Below are 20,048 nucleotides of genomic sequence, written 5' to 3' on the forward strand. Positions count from 1 at the left end.
TTCATACCTAAAAACATAAAAATTGTTGTTAGAAGGCACTGATTTCAAACAAGTTAGAAATTTAAAACCTTTGAACTAGAATAAAATTGACAATAGCATAATAAAGCCAGATACATGGACATATTAGGAACAATAGGAACTTTTCCTAAAAAATGTATTCCATACATAAAATATGTATTCTTTGCACACAATGTTTTATTTAATATTATCTTTTGGAAATGTTATAAAAGTATTTAATGTAATTAAAAACAAAATGATGAATTTAAGAAAAATGCAGATTTCTCAGCAGTCAACATTTTATTACATATCAAACAAAGACATTAAACGCTTTGAAATTATTTAGTGTGTGTAGCTTGGGCCTTTCTCATTTGCAATAAGATGTTGCTAAGTTCTTCACGCTTCCTCTTGGCTCTGATGTGTGTTCCCAACTAAAAATTAAAAATAAACACATAATATTAAATAAATATAAAACAAAATTACCCAAATTGAGTAATCAAGTTTAAGGAATATATGCTTACTCGTCGTTTCAAGAATTTCAATGCACGCTTGTCTTTGGATACCTTCAACAATTCCATGGCTCTCTTCTCAAATGGTGCATGACCCATAACTTCCCTAACAACATCTCTGATGAATTTGTTGTGCTTAGTTAAACGCTATAAGAATACGAACATAATATTTAAAAACATATCTTAAATTTTCAGTCATAAGATTATGAAATTTAAGTTTATAATTGAAATAAAATTATGTCCTACTTTGAACAAAGAAAAGTCTATATTACAATTTATCAGTTTATACTTTTTTTTTTTTTAAATATTAAAATCAAATGAAATAAGTTGGTCAAAACAGTTATCTCAGATTAAAATAAAGTAGGTATTTGATTGTTTATGTATTGTAGTGACTAATCGTGTTACAAATTCTAGGCGTTAAATAGAAAAATATATAATATTATAGTATTCATTAGTGGAAGATTTTACTTCATAGAATATCATTTATTGTTTATATTTTATAAATATATAAACTACTATTAGAACATTATTACAAAATAGTAAGTTAAAATCAAAAATTTTTTCAAATTAATCAATTACCTTTTTATCCAAGAAGGTACTATTAAATTATCCTTAAAAATGTTTAACAAAATAATGTTTTTTTAAGAATGTTTTAATAACATTGTAAACAAAGTATGATTCAGAATTAAAAAAAATATTAAGTTAAAATTTAGTCAGATTGGAGTAATACCAAACTTTGAACAAATATTTTAAAAAAACATTGGATAGATTTAGACAAATTCGTCAAAGTAGTAACTTACTAATAATTAGGTATTGAAAAAAAAAAATCACCGTTTAAACCATGTTTCATTTGTCAATTATAAAAGTGAATTAAACATTGATTATTCTGTGAGTTAATGAAATTTAAAATGAATATAATAACCTGATTTAGTATGCTGAATAATATTTATAATTACGTATTACTTACACCTTTGGTGCGGGCTTGTCTAAGCTTTTCGCTTTTGGCTGACAGCTCTTTACCACTGACTTTACCAACCCTCTCGATTTTTGTGGTCTTGTGACCACGTCTTAAACCAACTGCAAGCTCATAGCGAGGAGCCATTGTTGATGATCTGTAATAAAAACATAAAATATTGATCAACACGAAAAACAATAATACCCAAAAATTGTATAAGTGACTACTACGTAAAATTGTTCGTCTACGAAAAACGAAAATACGTTCCGTCAAAATATTATTAAATAGTAAATAGGGATTACAATTTAATAAATAAATTAATAATTGGTCTTACCTAAAGTCGGATGAACACGGATAAAGTAAAAACGCGAACGATGTTTAAAAAAAAAAGTAGAGAAGACGGATCAGTCACGAATCCTCAACAATTAATATCAACAAAATTCGATTTTTCAGGTTATACCATGCGCTGTGGTAACTCGGTTGTTGTGGTACTCTGGTCGTTAGAAAATAAAATTTGATAAAATTTGATAAGCTATCAGCACTGATAACGTATCACACCAACCACTAAACACCATTGTTTACTGGTATTTGGTATAAGCACGATAGAAAAAAAATGTGGTGTAACTTTATAAGCACAGAACAATAAGTATAAGGTACGGTACGGTCTTATTAGAACTTAGAAGATATCTACTCTAAGTCCGTTGCATAGGGTATTGTATAATAAATAATAATAAGCATAATAATTGAGAATTGAGATCCATAAGCAGTTTATGATTTATGTATTATAATATTAATACTACTGTCTACTGACTTGCAGTGGAACTTTGATTGTCCATCACCGATTATCAGGCACCGGAATTAAACCATGATAAATTGATAAATAATCAAATAATCAAATTTTAATCGAACGTATAAAAAAATGTTGTAATTTTTTTATTTCATGAAAAAATGAAAAAAATTGATTTTTAATTTTTGTAACTTGTTGTAGGTACATAATTTGTGTAATATAATATAATATAGGTAATAGGTATATATATTATTATTTATTATTTATTACCTATAACCTATGCAATATTGCAAATGTCTAATTTTTTTTAAAAAAAGAGTGGTCAAGTGAGTAACGCTCTGCTGTATAGTAGGTCACTATAATATTGATATACCTATTAAATTTGAATCCAATGACAGATTAGGTATCATCCTTTACGAAAAAGGATTCTGAATGAATATTATTTGTCAGCCTAGGATATTTACCAGTGGCCAGTGGGTGGTGAAAAATGTGGTAAATGTTTTAATAACCTGAATACCAAAACATTTAAATTATTTTATAATTATGTAAGCCAAACTTATGGAAAATCTATTGTATTAAATTTTCAACTCATCATAGCTACTTTTACAAAAAATTTTATAAATTTTACAAAATAATTTGTAAATAGGTATTCATGATTTTTATGAATTGTTGTCAATATTTGAATTTCAAAGTTCAAATGCTAATAAAAAAAATTGTCTATGTATTCTTATAATTTTTTAATCATTATATAAGACTAACTTATGAGGAATTTTGTATTAAATTTTTTAGTATTTTGACTCAGCCAAAAAAAAAAAAAAATTAAACATAAACGAATGTTTCAAATGCCTAAAATAACATTAAAATATTTTAAAAACTAAATCGTGTAAGAAAAGGCCAATCTAAATAACTGCAGGTGAAATTTTCAAGTACCCACGATTTATACTTTTTGAATAATAACAAATATTGAAAATCGTTTAAGTATAAATCGTTATCATTTCGTAATTTCGTAAAACTTTAAAATTCAAACGCTCATAACATTTTTCCTGTAATGAGGCTTAGAGTTTTCTTTAAAGCTGTTTGAAGGAAAACTTGAATTTTTTAACCTTAGATTTAAATACAAACATTTTTATAAACTTTCGACTACAAAATTACTAGTAAATGATCGTTATTTTGACATATTTTGTAAAAATTTGAACTTAAAACGCTTATAAAAAAAAAAAATGTGACAAACGATATTTTATTTTTGTTTTAACTACAATAAAAATCATTTATAAGAAACTTTGTACCTATTAAATTTTAAAGTTTTTTCGGCAATCCAACATTTTTTTATTGATGTTTCAAAAAAAAAAAAAAAAAATACTTAAAAAAATCGAAAATTGCAGTCGCCGATGAATATTTAAAAAAAAAAAAAATATTTTGAAAATTCAACTGTGTATCTATTGATACTACTTATATAAACAATAAACATTTAGTGAAATTTCAGGTATTTAGAGATTTGTTTTTGAGTTACAACCATATAAAAAATTGATTTTATCGAAAACTGGTTTTTAACCAAAAATGTACTAATTATAAAAATGATAAAAAATTTTTAATAATTAATTTAAATGAACAAAAATTTAAAAAAATTAATTTTAATTGAAAAAATAATTATTTACCTAGTATTTCCAATAAATTCATATTTTTTTTTCAAACGGAAAAATGTTTCAACAATGATACATCAACCACTCGACTCGGTGATTGGAATCAAACTGATAAGCATTATTCATTATGCGGCCGAATGATTTTGTTATCGAACGAGAGTGCCGAGTTATCAATTTCTATTTTTAGCATCACGGAAATTTTCAATAATGATAAATATTATATTATAATATTATTAATTATAACAATAAATATTTTTCATCTATTTAATAATATTTATTTTTGAGTACCTATAACGGTTAATTGGAGTGACGGTTAAACGAAATTCCACGGTTTATACCAAATAAGTGCCCAGGTAATAAGTAATTGGTAACCATAAATCATTGTCTTTATAGAACATAATTTCATAAGTATTGTATAATATTATGATCTAAGGTTTAACTCAAAAATTAAGATGTTATAATATTTTATAATTAACTACTAGTACCTGCAGTGGTTAGTTCATGATTTTACGCGACTCGCTCATTATCAATTTTCCTAAAAGAAAGTAGGTCTTCACATTAAAAATAAGGTCTGTGATGATTTTTTGGTTTTGACGTGTCCCTGTCCAAGAATTATTAAAATAATTATTATTTATGAACAATATTGGTAATGTATATAATATTAGGTATACACGTCATGTACTAATGCAATAACGTTTTTATGCCCTGTGAGGTTTAACAATTATTATTTTTCTATTTTACGTAAATATATCATATAATTTTATTGGTAACCGAAAGTTCCAAACATCTCTCCAACATGACCTATTTATTTAGGTATACGAACACAGGCAACTGCATAAACTTGTCATGGTATTTACACGTCAATGTCATATTTTATTATAATTTATAACTTAAAAAATATATACTAACAACAGGGTTTTATGTAAATACGTATTTCGGTTATACCTTATTTTTTCCACCTGTTTATTTTGAAAAGTATACTACAAATTTCAACAACTACTTCCAAATTTCAATTGAAATCCATCCTTAAAGTTGACAATTTTATCATTTTCACTCTTATACGTACTACACTGCATACTACACTCATCGTTGTATAAGAGAAATACAACTTAAAGCTGTAAAATGTAAACAATACATTTTTAGAAATTTAAAAAATGTGAGTTTTGAAATTTAAATTATTACCTAACTTAGACATTAGAAACTAATTAACTACCTAACTATAGAAAAATGTAATGTTAAAATATACTCACTTGATTTAATCACGTAAATTAAATCACATCATTAAAGTACGATTGCAATATAATGTTATATTATTGTTATTACGTGTTCTTAGTCTTAAACACATTTCATTCGCGTAGTTATAAATAGTTATAATTCAAAATCACTCCTTTGGAGATATTTTTTAAAATATTATCCTAAAAAAGATAATATGAGCATAATGTGATGCAGATTACAACTGATATCGTTTTGAAATGAAAACGTACAAAATCGTAAATTATAAAACAATTTAGGTACTATAGTCTAAAATATAGTCAATTGAACTTTTACTATGCAATATTGATACATTTTAGAATTTAAATCGTGTATATGGTAGATTTTGGAGTGACTGATCTATTTTTAGAAGATAAATTACAGCAAAAACTTAGGTATAGTCATTCTAATTCTAACAGTGTATCTAACAGTTGTATGAAACAACAGACTTACATCGACATTGATATATCATTATTTGTAATAATACAATTACCTATCTTATCTGTGTTAGTGAATTATAATTAATAAATAATGATTGTCTTTGTTTAATAGTACATAGGGGGATTTAGTAAATGAATGATAGACATATGCTGTTTCAAAATATTTTTACACAGCAATTTAACTATGTGTGTCCTGTTATTGATACTTTCTGTGAGTATTGTGACATAACAATTTTAAATGTTACGACTTTGTTTTACTTGTAAGTGTATCAGTGTATGAAAATGCTACCAATATAATATTAATATACCTACCTACCTATATACATATATTATTTTAAATATTATTATTTAAATATAATGTATAATACATAGCATTTCATAGTTAATTATTTTGTTTATTAAAAACACACATAAATATATTTAAAATAATTACAATAATATTTAAAAATTAAAATATAGGTAACTTTGAAAATTCAAAATAATAATTACAATTTATTGTATACATAAGTATATATTTTATATATATATATATTTTTCGTTGTATACATATACATATATTTTAAATCTTAATAGATCATTATAACTGAAATTCTTAAAATAATTGAATATAAACCGATAATATTGAAGTTAAATAAATATCTATAATTTATATAGTTAATAGAAATAATTTGTCATATATTATTTTAACAATGGTAGCTTTTATTTATTAAAACAGAAATAAGTTATAATACTTTAATTTGGTTTAATAATTCCATTATAAATTCAACAAGGTATAATAATGATAACACTTTATTTAACAATAAGTTTATGCTAATTAGTTTTAAATTGATCATTTAAACTTTTTTATGTAAAGATATTATAGAAAAATGAATTTTCTTATTTGAAACAATTTTAAAAGCTTACTGACCAACAAAAATTATAGCATACACACTTAATAGATATAATTAAATATAAACGAAAACAATTTCATATGCGTATTAAACATAGGTACATGTATCTACGTAGGTAGAGGAAATACTACTTAGGTACTAAGTAAGTACAGAACAAGATAATATTTTATAAATTTATAAATTTATAATCAATAATATTATGCTTTTACAGTTTTTAATGCGTACCTATATAATGTTAAACCTGTGTTCTTCTTTTTAATATATATATTTTAAAATATGCAATAAATATTTAAACTGTAATGAATTTAATATGATCAAACATGATAATTTATTTCCTATCTACATATATATATACCTACAGTTTTTTTTGTTTTCAAATTTTTGTACGTAATTAAAATAATTGACCGAAATTAATGATACGCGATGTTTTAAAATATTTATAAATATTATAGTATGATACATAACAAAGACAAACTAAATCTGAAAAACTTAAATTTATAATTATTCATCTAGTATTAGACAGGATTTTAAGAAATAGTAATTAGTAACTATAATAATAACAATAATAATAATAATAATAATAATAATCATAAACAGAAGTCAATATTATAAATTAATTTTTTTTATTCCCTAATCGTGTTTAATTGTACTAATTGTACTGCATACATGTCTTGTATATTTATATTTATATATAATTAAATAACTAATGTCTATTATTTAGCATAAATTAATATCAACAAAATTGAAAATACACGATTACAAAGTTGTATTCTTGCGTACACCTACGGGCTGATCGGGTCGGTCTTGTTAGCTGTATTACATCGTTATTGAGAAACTTATGAACATCGTTGATCAGACTAACATGCTTTTTTGTTTGTGTTGCTACCGATATGAATACACGCAATATAATAAACGTTAAACTATTGTTTTTACAAGGAGCAAATTCGCCGGCTTTAAACATTTCTATCAGATACTTATTAGATATTGTTGGCTGCAGTCAAAAACATTAACACAAAATACCTTATTTTTAGTCCAACTTTATTCCTACCCGACTTATTTTTAATTTATTTGACAAAAAAAAAAAAAAAAAATGTAAATAATTGGTAGCCACTATACAGTTTGTTATGATAAAATCCAGATCGGTTGTACAACGAAAATTTACTACTTTATGTGTTTATCTTAAAATAATTATAAATGTTATAGTAAATAATTAAACAATTATTGTACTTAAACCAAAAATCCTTAAAAACTATAGGTACATTATACTATACTTACCTTACTTATAGTAAGGTTAAATTAAAATTAATATTGAAATATATTATTTATTACCGAATATTTTATTCTATCCATTTAACTTATCACTAGAAATATATCTTGGTATAGTGTATATTTAATTTTATAACTATACGCAATATATGCAATATACACAATAAATATAATTTTCATTTTTATTTGATTCAATTATCTGTTTATTATGAATTATAATTGAGTAATTAACTATTTAGAGTATTTATACTACCTATATAATATAGTTTTAAAAATACTTATGAGTTATGAGGTTCATCGTATTATCGATTAATAATAATAAAAAAAAACAAATTTAAAATTAACTTCCTACCAACTGTATACTTAGTATAGTCAAAAGTTAACATTTTTACCTATTTATATAATAGGTATAACTATATAAGAATTTAACAAAAATGCATATTCCTCCTACGGGTGAATCGATTTCCACAGCCGTGAATCCTACCAACTACTTTATTATTATTTAATATTTAATAAAAATTATTCAAAAAAATATTCTAGGAAACGATAATATTATAAATCTTTAAATTAATAAAGTTATTTTAGTAATGGATATTTTGATATTTCTAAGTTTATTTTACATTTGTTATTTGTACAATTTATATCTGCACGTATTTATGTAGAAATTAAAAGGCTTAAAATTATTAAGTTTTTTTTTTAAATAATACGAATATAATTAATAATTATGTACACAAAATATATTATTGTTTTCTATTTCTTCTGGGTTTTATTTAAACGCTTAAATTATCTAATAATTATTTTCAAAAAGTATAATACTTAGATTAAAAAATTTATTTTTATTTTTATTGTCATAACTGTGTATAATGATAAAAATCACTTAGCAGTTTTGTTTTTACATAAATGTTATAACTATAATTAAATTTTCTCTAAATTAAAATTAATTTTCTAAATTTGAAGAATTATAGTATTTAATAGTAAAAGTTATAAGTATTAAATATATTAATTTAATGAAGTATAAGTAAATTAGTCTTTTGACTTAATGTTTTATTATGTAAAATAGTTTTCAAAGATTTGAAATCTAGAATGTCTCATTATTTTTATTATTTAAAGATATTGCAGATATTTACTAACCATGCGCACTTACTTACCCATAATGATTAAAGCATCAATCAAACATAGTCTTTTAGTTTTTATACATATAAAAATGTGCTTATTTTAATAACAATAACAACATACAAATATTATAAACTCGTGTTGGTCAATCACATATGCATTAACAATGAGGACTATAAACATCATGTACATAACACTGAATATTGATAATTATTTTTTTTAATAAGAAGGAACACGTTTGAAAATGATGTAAATACTTACAGGGAATTGGAATTGAATGTATATTTTTATCCGACACATTTATAAAAACGAGTATTTATTTTTTACAGACTTACGATGAAGTCGGTGATACGCTTTTCTTTTCACAACAACTATAACGATACCGCCCATATATTTATTTACATACCAATAATACATCGATACACACGCATATTATACGACGTAGATTTTCAAACTATTATGAAGAATAAATCAATAAAACGATAACAAGGAATTTTAAATTGACTTATTATATGCCTTAGGTTTAGCCGTTTAGGTACATCGTACATACTGATATGTCTATCACATATATATGTAATATATATTATGTATAGCGATGCGCGTACATATAATAATATAATAATATACAAAAGGCTATCGATTGTACTCATGTACATGTATATAAGTATATTATATACATATATCATAATAGGAAGTCAAACGATTTTCATTTTTTTTTTTATTCTCTTTTGATTAGGAAACCACCGACGGTAATGGAATATTGTATAGTATTAAAATATATCCTATGGGGTTTATGCCGTTTATGGCGTACCTATACACACACAGTGATTCTTTAAGCATAATGTTAAACTCCGTTTTATCTTTTTAATTAATATGCATGCAATAATTATGAAGACCCTATTCTCAAACACTTGAATATTGTATGTAATTTAAGTAATGTTCTGTGGTATAAATTTAATACGTATAAAAATTAAAAAAAAAATCATCATTGAAAATATTTCAAAAATCAGAGTTTAAGTAAATGCACGTTTAACAAAGAGAACATGGGGTGCACATGAGCGTACTTGGCGAATCACTATACCATCTAGAGCTATCGCTATAGCATCTAAACCTATATATATAAATGTACACCTTTTATAGCTGATAACTGTTTATTTTTTTTATGCATATAAATTATGTTCAGAAAACGTTCAGTGTCTTACTTTATACACGTTTATATATATAAATAATGTATATTATACGTACCCATACAATCTACGTATGATGTAAATGCGTATAAATCAAACCCATAATCTAGTCGTGTATTCGTTTATACAGTGTGATTCACCAAGCATGATCACTTTTTTTTGTCTTTTAACTATTAAGTGGATTATTTTTTTTTAGCAATTTTGATGCATTACGTTTAAAATTCGAATGAGTAGTTTTTCAATTATTAAAATGTCTATATCAAGGATAATATTATCCTAAAAGAACGGATAATGGTTTATAAGTGATGTATAAAATAAATGAAATAATGAATCTAATATTTATGTTAACATTTTCAGAAAATGTACCCGTTAAGTAATTTACTGTTTAAAGAAGGAGGGGGGTTGTCGTTCACAAAATCGAAGTTTGTATATTCACGCAGGACACTAGACCTATACAAAAATCATGAACATTTTATAAATGGTCTCTAAAGTATACGAAATATTCTCATGTTTGAAAATTCGAAAATTCAGATTTTGAATAATTATTGATGAAGAAAAAGAGAGTAAACTCGCTCTACGAATCACTCTGTATGAATGTAAACGTACAGTATGCACAAAAGAGAATTGAGAGGAACACACACTACGCGCCGCAAACCTGCAGCAGTTATTAAATTGTTGTTCTTTGAAGACCAAATAGCTGTAGAAGTAAAAGCCAGAGGAAATGCTGCGGCAGTACATATATATGTATATTATATTAACGCCTTCGTATCTATAGGAAATGTACGATAGAATAAATTTGCTGTGGTGACGGTGTTGGTTGTAGGTATATAGAAGACGCGCGGGAAGACGGATCGGCTTAAAAAGTTAAAAAAACGAACGAATCAGACGAGGAAAATGTCCTTATACATATTTACCGATTAAATGAAAGGGGAAAAATCTCATCACATTTCTTCCGTTAAGCAGATGATGGTTTTCAAGAAGACTGCGATGTCTGCGTAAATCGATTATGTGTCGTTTGGATAAATTCATACAATATATCTATACATAGGCTACGCGTATACCAAATGTTTGATCGTGTTTCCGTCTATTAAAATTATGAATGATGAGTTTTTACGCAACATTAATATACATACTTGCGTATTATATATTTTCCATTTGAGTGCCTATACCTCGTATTTATACGCGCCGATGTCGTCTACCGTGTTCCGCGTAATGCGAAGGGTCGATATATATTTTTTTAATGCGCCACATCGAGTATGTGTTGTAAAATGATAAAAAAAAAAAAAAAAAATCTCGCAAAGAAATCGTCGAGGTCGTCAAACGCGATTTATGTATAATAATAATATGCATGAGTAATATATATAAATGTAATATATATACGTACAAACACAACGGATATAGAGCGTGCACTATATACCGTATAGGTACACGGTAAATTATTGTAGCTAGGGGTGTATAAACTTTTTTTTTCTGCCTAAGAGTCACATTACACTAAATTAAAAACTTTTCTCAAAGCAAAAATATAAAATACAAAATTATAACGTTTACAATTTATTTATAGTTTTGTAGAAATTTCAACGAACGTCACAATAAATAGTTGCGAGTTAATACTACCGGTGTTATATACTGCAAGAACGCCGTTGACTACCGAGGTGTTAAGAGACATTTATACATTTTTTGTGAAAACTAATTGTAAAACAAAGTTTAAGTAAAAAAAAGAAAATGTATAAGTGTATTTTCGTCGTATTTGGGCAAATTTAGTGAAGTTCAGTTATTGATTGTATTATAGGACTATAATGTGTATGTACATTGTACTCCAAATAAAAAAAAAAAAAATAATACAAATAGTTTATTTTTAGATTAATCTTTGTAATTGTCTGTCATCGGGGACGACTTTCGTATCGGAAAAACTTAAATTGGGGTACGGACAATTCCAATGTATACTGAAAATAATAAATATCCCGTAGTAAAAAATGTGTTTGCAGGTCGTAACTTGAACAACGAATAGGGGCACGGCCTAATCTAATATATTATGTACAGGTATGCTTGACTATAAATCGCACTTTAATTATTTTAACTCGGGACACTCGTTATTATTATCTAAGGCAATCGTCGATTTTTTTTAATACATTTTTTTAAATATTTTATTCAACTGACCGAAGTCCTTTTTATGCATACTCCTATTATAAGGTAATTATGTTGTATTTTTTTAAAAGATTTTAATTTATTATTATCTTGAATATTTTTAGTTCAATTTTTATTGATCTGTTTAAACAAAGACTTGCGCAAAAATGAACCGATGCAATGAGTGTACCGTTTTTAAAATAATCATTCTGTTCCTGATAACTAATTCGTTTAAAAGAAAACTTATTTACTCGAAAAGTATTATAGTTTTTGATAACATACTCGTATATTATACATTTTAGTTTGTTCGTAGTAATTGCAAAAAAGTATTTTTACTACATTTTATCTTTATAACTTTTTAACGTTTCTACTTTTTTTTAATGGCTGTTTAACTATATTTTTAAATGGAACGTTTTTCTGATTATTTTTTATGCGTATAGGTTAAAACTAATAAATAAATAGTTATAAGTTATAACCTATATTAGGCTATAAGTATTTAAAGTGTAGTCGAGAGGAGTACAGCGGTACAACTTTTTTCGAACTACTTCATTTGTATTATTTCACACTGCCCCATACTCGTCCAAACTTTAAATACGCTTATTATTAATTGATTACCAGACGGGCACTCGATTTTTATAAAGAACGATCATCGATTTTGTGAAGTTATACGAAATGTAAAATGTACGTAGTTGTCTCATTTGAGAAAGTATTTACAAAACGATATAACGATAAAAAAAAAAAAAAATAAAAATAGTGAAAATTAGGTGTAAATATTTTTTCTCCTAAAACACGTTGTTTTGTCGTGATTTTAAATTATCCAAAAACAAACTTTGAGACGTGTATGTGAACTATAGATAAAACTACCCAAACATGAAATTATAATTTATTATTACGTTACATCGTGTACATGATGTACAGGTAATACAGACTTACATCGGTACGTGTTGGATATGTACCTATACATTTACGGTTAATAGTCGGCACGATACGAATATAGGTACGTATTAATATGATTTACAGAGCAATAACGATTAGTGGTGGACCCGTCAATGTGCAATAATTATTATGTTAAAACAAATTATAATTAATCGCCGGCGAAACGCAGACAATAATATTGCAACCTGTGTGCGCGTACAACCTACCTGTTAACAACTCGGCTCGCCGCCGCCGCCGTCACGCGCGCGTATGATTACGGTCGGCGTATTACAATATTATAATAATATTTTATGTCACGCGGCACACCGCAACAATTAGCATTATATCGATACGATGTCAAGTGAGCTTAAGTGTACAACGTGCACGTCTGGGGCAAATATAATTATACCGCGAGAGAACACCTATATGCGCGAGTGTACGATAGAAGATTATGCGTGCGGTTTAGCGTATATTATAATATTATATAATATACAGGGCGATTCGCCACTTTTTCGTCTCAAACGACGTTCAGTAATTCAAAATCTGACTTTCGCAATGTTTCGGACTGTAAGTTATTATGGGTTGATAGTTTTTTTTTTTTTTTTTTTTTTTTTAATTTTGTCGTACGAGTAGTCTTTTGGCTTTTAGAATGTTTACGATAAGGATAAAAATCGCTAAAAAAGGATTTACAAACGTATATAAAATGGATAAAATATCGGATTTAGTATTCATTAAAATGTTCAAAAAAAAATTATCCGCTAAATAATTTACAGTAAAAGGAGAGGATCCCGTTTGAAGAAAAAGGTACTCATCTCCTAAAATACTGTACAAAAATCTCAAGTATTTTTCTAAAATGCGGTCTTTAAGTGTGTTTAGATTTATTTTTTAGATTTTGAATAAATTCATTATTAAATGAAAAAAAAACCCGAGAATGACCTGCATACATAGTAAATCACCCTGTGTTTTGGAGGCGGACGCCGTATGGTGCAACACATTTTATTACGATATTATGCGATACCGTCGACCATAAAACAATGTTCGGAGCGCAAATAGTTGTTGAATCGATTTCAACGATTTTCCCCGTTTTGAATCTCGACCTTGTCGTACATATACACCAACAAACCTCATAGTTTATGCATTATACATCAGTACATCACATCGGGCGACTCAAAGGATCGCACATAAATGTAAATATATTACATAATATACAATATATGTGGGTTAAAAGCAACTGTAGACGTCTGTTATTACAGAACCGAAAAGCCCTATTTCTATCAAGTACAATCACTGAATTTAAACGCATCGATACAATTATCATTCGACGATAAATATTATAATATTACCAACTATATTGTCATGTATACGTGTAAGATGACTTCGTAAATTTTTTAAATGTAATGTAAATTATCTCTTATAGAACAGTCGAATTTTTTAGTCTGATTTAATGATTTTTTTCTACGTTCAAAATGTATAAGAATGTAAAAATTCGAAAGTGTACGTGTGCTTTTACGTGCACAGATTTGTACCGTTTATGCGTGTTGTGTCGTCTATAAACTACCCGGAAATAAATTATTTTTGTCGGGATAAAAATATAAAACAGGTAAGTGTACCTACATAAAACGTTTCTGAGAATGGTTATGCGATGTCAATTAAAACTGTTGCTGAAAGTCGGCCCCGGGGCGGGATTCCCGCGCGCGGGCGGACGTGGGTGGAGAGGGATCGCTTACCGCGGGCAGAATATATTTTATTAAATTATTATATATTTGCGTAAGTCACGCACACTACGATTACAGTCCACATTGTCAACGCTACGATACAACGACACATGTCGTAATTATGTATAAGGTATAATTACAACACGGCAGACCGACACGAGCGGTCTTATAGTTATTTGACGAACAGGTCTTTGAGCGACGAACAGATGGACGTGTCGCACGTGCGGCCGGCCGCGTTCGGGTCGGCGGCCGCGGGCTTGCCGGACGTCTGCTGCTGCTGCTGCTGCTGCTGCAGGTGTTCGTGATGGAGCTCGCCGTCGGCGGCGGTCGGCGACGCGTCCGCGCTGTCGCCCGACTTCTTGGCGGCCAAGAAGCCCTCGATGGCCGTGCCCAGCACCTCGGCGTCCACCACCGAACCGGTGGGACGGTCCCACACCACCACGTCGCCGGGCTTCTTGTCCGCGGCGGACGGCGGTGGCGGCGGCGGGGGCGGCGGCAGCAGCGGCGGGGAAAGCGGCGCCGACGAGTGTTTTTCCTGCAGTTTGCCCGGTTCGATCAGCAGCGACACCTTTGGCCGTTCGTCGGCGAACGTCACGACCACCGGCGACTTTTGCACGACGTACTCGCTGGCCGTGGCCAGACGCTGTTCCGCGCACTCGGCGTCGGTCCGCTGTCCGCCGCCGCCGCCGCCGATCGTCGTCACCGCGGTCGCCGTCCGGGTGGACATTTTTCTGAACCAGTTCCTGGTGCTGTTTCCGGCGGCCGCCGCAGCCATGGCCGCGGTCGCGCCTATGTTGGCCACGTCCACGCTGTTGGATCGACCGGACCGGAGCACGTCCCGACGGCGGTCGCCGACGCCGCCTTCACCGCCGCCGCCGCCGCCCGCCGGAAGGCTGTCGGTCGTCTTGCTGTTGACGCGTTGTCGCGGGTCGCCGCCACCGCCTTTGGTCGTCGACTGCAACGCTTTGGACGCGGACGACTTCAGCGAGTTCATGATCGACAGCAGGTCGGTGTTGGTGCACACGATTCCGGACGACTGAGACGCCCCCGTCGACGGTTTTCCGGCCGCTTGAGCTGGTGTGATGTTGGGAGGCAGCTCGGACGCGCGTCGTCGAGCCGGTATGGGCGGAGCGATTTTTTCGCACACGTCGATGTTGGAATATCTCCTGGCTTCCTTGAACCTGCGGAATAAAAAAAAACAAACGACCGATAAGCTTTCGTATATATTAGGTGTATGATTTTTTAAAAAATTTTAACTAGAGGGCTCGGCCCTTCCCTCTCCCCCGAGCTCGTTTCGATCGCATATCCCTCGTCACCCACGGCCGTCAATCGATATAGACGCAGTAACTGGAGGGTTATAATAACTCTTGCAGTATTTTATACGTGACCAATGGCGCAACCTTATACGAACAGAAAAAAAATATCTGGTTTTTGCGAATCAACAAATCTCCGCGTGTGAACCATTTTTTATAATGCAAAATTTAGAAAAAAAATGGATCCGAGATGCACGTCCCCGCTGAGGATTTCTCGGGCACAGGATTATATATCTATACTGCGACAAATTTCAGAACCACTGGTGCAATATACTTGGCTGTGGATAGTTTACACAGACATATACGTCATTGTCTTTAATAAATATAGAATTCACTACAACTGTCGTTTAGGTTATAAGATTGTTTTTCGTTTAAATTGTGAACAATGCGTCTCTTTATTTTGCACTGCCCATATTTGTTTACACGAGTATTTTGGATTCTGTAAATAATTGTTTTACCGATACTAGTGTTTGGCGTGGACGAATATACGTCTTTCAAAGCCAATCTACAGTATATTATATAATAATAGTGAAAAGTCACGTTCTGGTTTTATTTTTTATACTACATGTTGAACAGCGATATGTATCGGCCGCAAATTTTAGTACATTGTGGTGTCGGATAACGGTATACAACTTATATATATATATTTATATTATACTACACTGTTATTGAATATTGTTTTGCAAAAAATAGTCCTTTCCTTGGTTTGAAATTGTAAAAGCTACTTAACTACTGATTTTAAATAGTAGACGAAGTAGTCAAGCTGATTTCAAAAGGTTCCGACACCGTATCCATATAACGCTGTCCTAATCCCCTTATCTCTGACCTGCATCCATTAGCCTTCTAGAAAATACTTTACGCAGCCTGAAATGAAAACTGAAATGGCGTGGAGACCTTTATAATGGCCGGCGTAATGGTATTAACTTAGGTTCAGTCAATGGTATAGACTCTCTCTTCGTCATGCGAAACAAGTACTTTATTAATTATTCATATCATTAATTTATCAAATAAATTTACATACACAGATTGTACAGTTTTCTAATAATAATATAAAAATAAATCTCATATCAAAATGTGAGTTTTTTTAATGATTTTAATAGCTCAAAATATTAGTACGCATCACTAAAGTGCGAATTAGTGGAGTTGGGAATGTTGTTTATCTTACTAGTTGAAGTATATTAAGATAAATTATAAATATTACTGTATTTCTTAATTTTTGTCTGTTTTTCAAACTACTAGGAAAAATAATAAGAACATTTTGATTTTTGATTTCTTGCTCCTAGTACCAATTTATTACATTATTCACGTTTCTATAGGAAAGTTTCTATTATACCAGAAAACAAATCAAAGTTGAAATTTTAAAACATTTTTACTGTTCCAAAAAGTGAAAAGTAAAAAAAACTACATATATATTCATTGCTAAACAAATACATTTATCGCTTCTCTCAAAATCTAAAACTATCATTAATGAAGGTTGAGAAAATTATGTGACTACAGACACGAAACTGGATCACCGTAAGAAATAATAATAACAAAACAAAATTAAAAATAGTAATTATAAAATATATGAGTGTTTTTTTTTCAATTAAATTGAAATTCACAATATTCATGTTGTAAATTAATCAAAGACACCGCTCGAACAACAAAACGTTTACTATAATACACCATTAACCACAAGCGCTCTGTAATCTGTAAAGCAGTCATATTTGTCTTCCGCGTATAATTACTAAAATATGCCGTTACCGCCGACGGTGAGGATTGGCACGATCCTATATATTATTATTTCAATTGTTAAACCACGCGATAATCGCCCAGAACATAATAGACGTACAGGGTGATTCGATAAGCACGCTCACCTCCGTTTTTTCATTTAATAAGGAATTTATTCGAATTTAGATTTTTGAAATTTTGAAGTTGTATACTTAGCCATATTTTAAAATTCTAATTAGTAGTTTTTCAGTTACCTATTAAAATATTTATATTATAACGATAATAGTCCTTGGAAATAGTTTTAAAATAATATACAATATTGGATGTAGTTTTTATTATACTTGGATCATTTTTATAAATTATAAATATTGATAGATTAATATAAATTAATATAGCCCCTACAGCTCCTAAATTCATAAACCGATTATTTTGAATATTCAAAGTTAAATAACTTAAAAATTATTTCTTCGAATTTGAAACATCAACATTTTCAGAAAATTCTCCACTAAATAATTTACAGTAGGAAAACTATTTATTGAAAAACATACGCTTGTATCTCCATAAGACATTCGTTAAGTAATAAAAAAAATCTCAAGAATTCGAATATAATATAATGTTTAAATATTTTATAAAAATGACAAAAATCAGATTTTATATAACTGCATTACTGAAAGAGAAAAAGGCAAGGATCATGGTCGGTGAACCATCCTGTATATATTATTATATAGAGCGAATATAAAGCACCTCCGTCTGAGCCACAATCGTTTATACATTATTACCGTCTTATCATGGCCATTAACAGACCACCCTCTCCCACAATGCTCCGATTTGTGGAGTTCGGCTTAGGATTATAATGATTATTACGATATACCTACAAACAGAGCATCACAAAATTTCGCTATAACAAAGTACAAACGCTGTCCGTCGAAGTGAAATATTTGAGCGAGTTTACTTTCCTTTTTTTGTTTTGTTTTGTGTTCAATTGTTTGGAAGGAATAAAAATATCTACGTTTATTTTCTTTGTTCGAAGTTTAAACTGAAAATAAAAAATGGTTTTCTTAACAGAAATATTTTTTTTGTGTTGAAAAGTTACGGGGGGAAAATATCATGCTATTATTTTATCGCATGAGACCGCATATCAAAGAGATTGCGGTACGTTTTGCTTTCTCTTTTTCGTGTGTTGACAAAACGGTATATATTTTCCACTAGATTACAGATTTATATCCTACCACGTAGTGGGGGATAATATATACAAATATTTTAAATTTTATATTTTCATAAGCAGAAGGGTTGAAACTTGAGAGACATATTTACTTTGTGCATTTATCTGATTGAGTGACAGTTATAGAATATTAATAAATTATTATTTTTTTTTTAATCTTAAGACCCTTTAATAAGTAATATAGTACCTATTTAGTGGGTAATATTGAGTCAGTTATTTTTTCGTTTTGAATAAATTTTATTCCCAACAACAATTTTATTTATTTATTGTAACGATGATGATTTTATATTATTTTTCATTTTTAAATGTATTTTTGACAGTTTTTCGCATAAAAACGAAAACATATATCATACTGTATTATATTACACGAGAGAACGCTAAAGAATCTAACTTGATAAAAAAAAAAAATATTATTTTTCTTTCGAATTTTTGAAATGAATTCCATGCATATATATATGTAGTATATATATATTCCATTCCATGGACAGAAATTTTGAATAGAAAACATTGTAAAACTCATTTCATATTTTATATACATCCGAACTTTTCCCGTTTACTACAAATTTGTCACAGTAATATTTTTATATGGAAAAACTTTTAATGACAATTATATTCTTTTGTGCAAAACTCTAAACAGTATTATAATATTTAGAATATTTTAATTTTCAACGTCAAATATTATGACGTACCTACATAAATAATATAATGTATATAGAGGTTAACTTATTAACTATTAGATATTATTATTGCTATTAATAATATTAGTCTTTATGATATAATTATGAATAAGCAATTTTAAATAAAATAAAATAAAGTTCTGTTTGATTTGTGAATTTTTTGGGCATTATTAAACTACACATTCTAAATTATTTAAAATACTATGCTTACAGTAGGTACATTAACTTTCAAATCATGATTCAGTTTACGTCATGTTAATTTACTTAACAATATATCTTAATTGGATGAATGTATTCAATAAACATAAAATGTTCTTTATTGATTAAAAAATAATGA

General features: G+C 28.9%; 2 protein-coding genes across 3 annotated transcripts in view; both read right to left on the reverse strand.

Moving 5' to 3' along the window:
• Positions 1 to 257: 257 nt before the first annotated feature.
• Positions 258 to 1,966, reverse strand: LOC114131020 (60S ribosomal protein L36). The gene is made up of 4 exons (XM_027996143.2): positions 1,796 to 1,966; positions 1,474 to 1,618; positions 519 to 653; positions 258 to 428 (listed from the first exon to the last, which is right to left on the reverse strand). The coding sequence occupies exons 2-4, from the start codon at positions 1,606 to 1,608 to the stop codon at positions 336 to 338; spliced, it is 363 nt and encodes a 120-aa protein (XP_027851944.1). The 5' UTR covers positions 1,609 to 1,618; positions 1,796 to 1,966; the 3' UTR covers positions 258 to 335.
• Positions 1,967 to 13,663: 11,697 nt separating this feature from the next.
• The window catches only part of LOC114131001 (uncharacterized), an 89,819-nt gene continuing 83,434 nt past the window's right edge, over positions 13,664 to 20,048 (reverse strand). For both annotated transcript variants that reach the window (XM_050202822.1, XM_050202821.1), the window contains one exon: positions 13,664 to 15,970. In XM_050202822.1, the coding sequence (XP_050058779.1) occupies positions 14,962 to 15,970 (1,009 nt within the window). In that variant the 3' untranslated portion in view covers positions 13,664 to 14,961. The remainder of the gene's footprint in view (positions 15,971 to 20,048) is intronic.

The sequence above is a fragment of the Aphis gossypii genome, chromosome 3 (assembly GCF_020184175.1).
Source record: "Aphis gossypii isolate Hap1 chromosome 3, ASM2018417v2, whole genome shotgun sequence".
NCBI lineage: Eukaryota > Metazoa > Arthropoda > Insecta > Hemiptera > Aphididae > Aphis > Aphis gossypii.

What these genes read in the sequence shown, in the direction of transcription:
- LOC114131020 (XM_027996143.2), bottom strand. Translation starts at nt 1,608, where the DNA reads ATGGCTCCTCGCTATGAGCTTGCAGTTGGTTTAAGACGTGGTCACAAG. An exon ending in GACAAGCCCGCACCAAAGGT is followed by an intron (nt 654 to 1,473) that starts GTAAGTAATACG and finishes GTATTCTTATAG; the next exon opens with CGTTTAACTAAGCACAACAA. An exon ending in TGAAATTCTTGAAACGACGA is followed by an intron (nt 429 to 518) that starts GTAAGCATATAT and finishes TTTAATTTTTAG; the next exon opens with TTGGGAACACACATCAGAGC.